Source organism: Eimeria mitis, genomic scaffold (assembly GCF_000499745.2).
Source record: "Eimeria mitis Houghton genomic scaffold, Emh_scaff7609, whole genome shotgun sequence".
Lineage (NCBI taxonomy): Eukaryota > Apicomplexa > Conoidasida > Eucoccidiorida > Eimeriidae > Eimeria > Eimeria mitis.
The window spans coordinates 1-2,240 of record NW_024016080.1 but is presented as its reverse complement, the minus strand read 5'-3'; the positions used below and the strand labels follow the sequence as shown (position 1 = coordinate 2,240).

General features: G+C 58.8%; 1 protein-coding gene across 1 annotated transcript; it reads left to right on the top strand.

Annotated features, from left to right (window-relative positions):
• Nucleotides 1-985: 985 nt before the first annotated feature.
• On the top strand, nucleotides 986-2,203 carry EMH_0092150 (uncharacterized protein; the record flags this gene model as incomplete). The annotated part of the gene is made up of 3 exons (XM_038023062.1): nucleotides 986-1,198; nucleotides 1,332-1,675; nucleotides 2,080-2,203. The coding sequence occupies 3 exons, from the start codon at nucleotides 986-988 to the stop codon at nucleotides 2,201-2,203; spliced, it is 681 nt and encodes a 226-aa protein (XP_037878916.1).
• Nucleotides 2,204-2,240: the final 37 nt, after the last annotated feature.

Genomic DNA, 2,240 nt, shown 5'->3' with positions numbered 1-2,240 from the left:
ACCGTGTGACGGATGCCGAGCGCGCATTGGAGACGTGCGGGGTATGGTTGCAAGGATGTCCTTCACAGCCTCGCCCGGGTGCAGGTTTGGCTCCCACAGCCTGGGGGGAGATCTGCCGTGCTGTACCTGCACGTTCGTCGGAACGTGCGGCCTCCCGTCACCGCGCAGCAAGTGCGTGTTGGGCGATATGTCGAGGAGTACGCACCATCGGCGCTCATTTGCGTGCCCCGGTTGGTATCGCTGCATCGCTTGAATGCTGGTCTGCTAGACAAGTTCGTCAATGGCAGTCACGGTCATAGAGTTAGTAACAGCGGTGGTAAACGGACTGTGAGCGTTGGGCGGGACGGAATATGGGCGACGTTTTGCTGTATGGGCCGGAGTATCCATGTGTACTCGCAATTGCGTCTACCCGCAAACAGCAGCTGGGAGGAGGAGTGCCGCTTGCGACACGTGAATGTGGAGCTGTTGTAGGAATGTGCGTTGGCATCCGTGAAGTTGAGCGGGGTCGGGGCCAGGCTCAGGGCCAGCCTTGTAACGGTTCGATGGCATGCAGTGGATGCGTGCGAGGTGTTATTGCAAAGGAGCTTGGCACAGCGGCGCGCTGGCGCATGCGTGAATCACCGAGCGTTAGGGAATATCTGGCGTGCTGCAGCTGCACTCCGATATACACTGACGGACCATCGTCACTGCGCAGCGAGTGCGTCTTGCGTTCTACAAGGGATGTGAACGAGTACGCCGCATCTGCGTTTAGTTACCTGCGCCGACTGGTATCGCTGCATCGCTCGCGTGCAACTCTTCTATGCGCGCTCATCAATCCCACTCGGTGTTGCAAAGATTGCACAGCGGTGGCAGGCGGAGTGTGGTGTTGGCCGGTGGAGAATAGAGGCGATCATCGGCAGTGTGTGCCTGCGTATCCGTGTGTATTTCCAATTGCATCTAAGTGCAAGCAAGAGCAGGGAGAAGGAGCGGCAGTTGCGCCAGCAGAATGGGTACTGTGGTGGGGATATGCGTTGGCGTGCTACGGGTATTACAGGGTAGCTGCACTAGGCACAGGGGCAACCTTATGACGGCTGCAGGGCATGCTGTGAGGGCGTGCGTGGTGATGGTGCGAGGACGCCTAGCACAGCGGCGCATGGGTGCAGAGGTGGCTCCCAAAGGTTGCGGTCTCCACCGGCGGACCGTCCTCACTGTGCAGCCGGTGAGCTTCGCGTCCTACTAGAAATGTGGACGAGTACGCCGCACCTCCCTTCAGTTGCCTTCGTCGACGGGCGTCGTTATATCGTTCGCATTTGCAGGTCAGCAGGCACTTGCGACGTGTCGTTGCCGTGCAGGAGGTGCGTATTGCGTCCTACAGGAAATGTGAACGAGTACGCCGCGCCTGCGTTCAGTTGCTTGCGCTGATGGGTATCGCTGGTTTGCCTACAGCCAGCTGTGCACAAAAATTTCAGAAATCTCGCTCGTGGTCGCAGGGCTTACAGCAGCGGTGGCAGGCGGAGTGTGCTGGTTGGGTGGACGGACTTAGCGGCAAACCTCCGCAATATGGGTCGGCGTGTCCGTGTGCGTTTGCCATTGCGTCTACGCCCAACAAGCAAGCTGGGGAAGGTGTGCCACTTGCTACAGCAGAACGTCGACCTGTAGCAGAGATGTGTTTTTGCATTCGTCCGGTTGTTGAAGGGTAGGAACGGAAGGAGAAGCGGCACCCGCGTGACGGGTGCAAGGCGTCTGTTGGATGGGTACGTGGTGTCGTTGCAAGGAAACGGGGTAGGTCTGCCGTGCTGCGCCTGTACGCTGGTAGGCGCTTGCGATTTTTCGGCACCGTACAGCGGGTGCGTGCTTCGTCTCACACAATGCATTTGGATGAGTGCGCCGCTTCTGCGTTCAATTGCCTGCGCCAACTAGTATCGCTGCATCGCTTGCATGCAGCTCTGCTGGAAAAGTTCATCAATCCCGCTAGCGGTCGCAGCGTTTCTAAAGGCGGTGGCGAACGGACTCTGGTTGTTTGACGGTGCGGGATAGAGGCGACTTTATGCAGTATGGCTCTGTGTGTCCGTGTGTGTTCGCAACTGCGTCTACGCGCAGGGAACAGCAGGGAGAAGGACTGCCACTTGCGGCAGCAGGATGTGGAGCTGTCGTGGAGATATGCTTCCGTGAGCGTGAGGTTGCTGCAACATTGCAGTGCGCAGGCGCAGGAGCAACCGTGTGACGGATGCCGAGCGCGCATTGGAGACGTGCGGGGTATG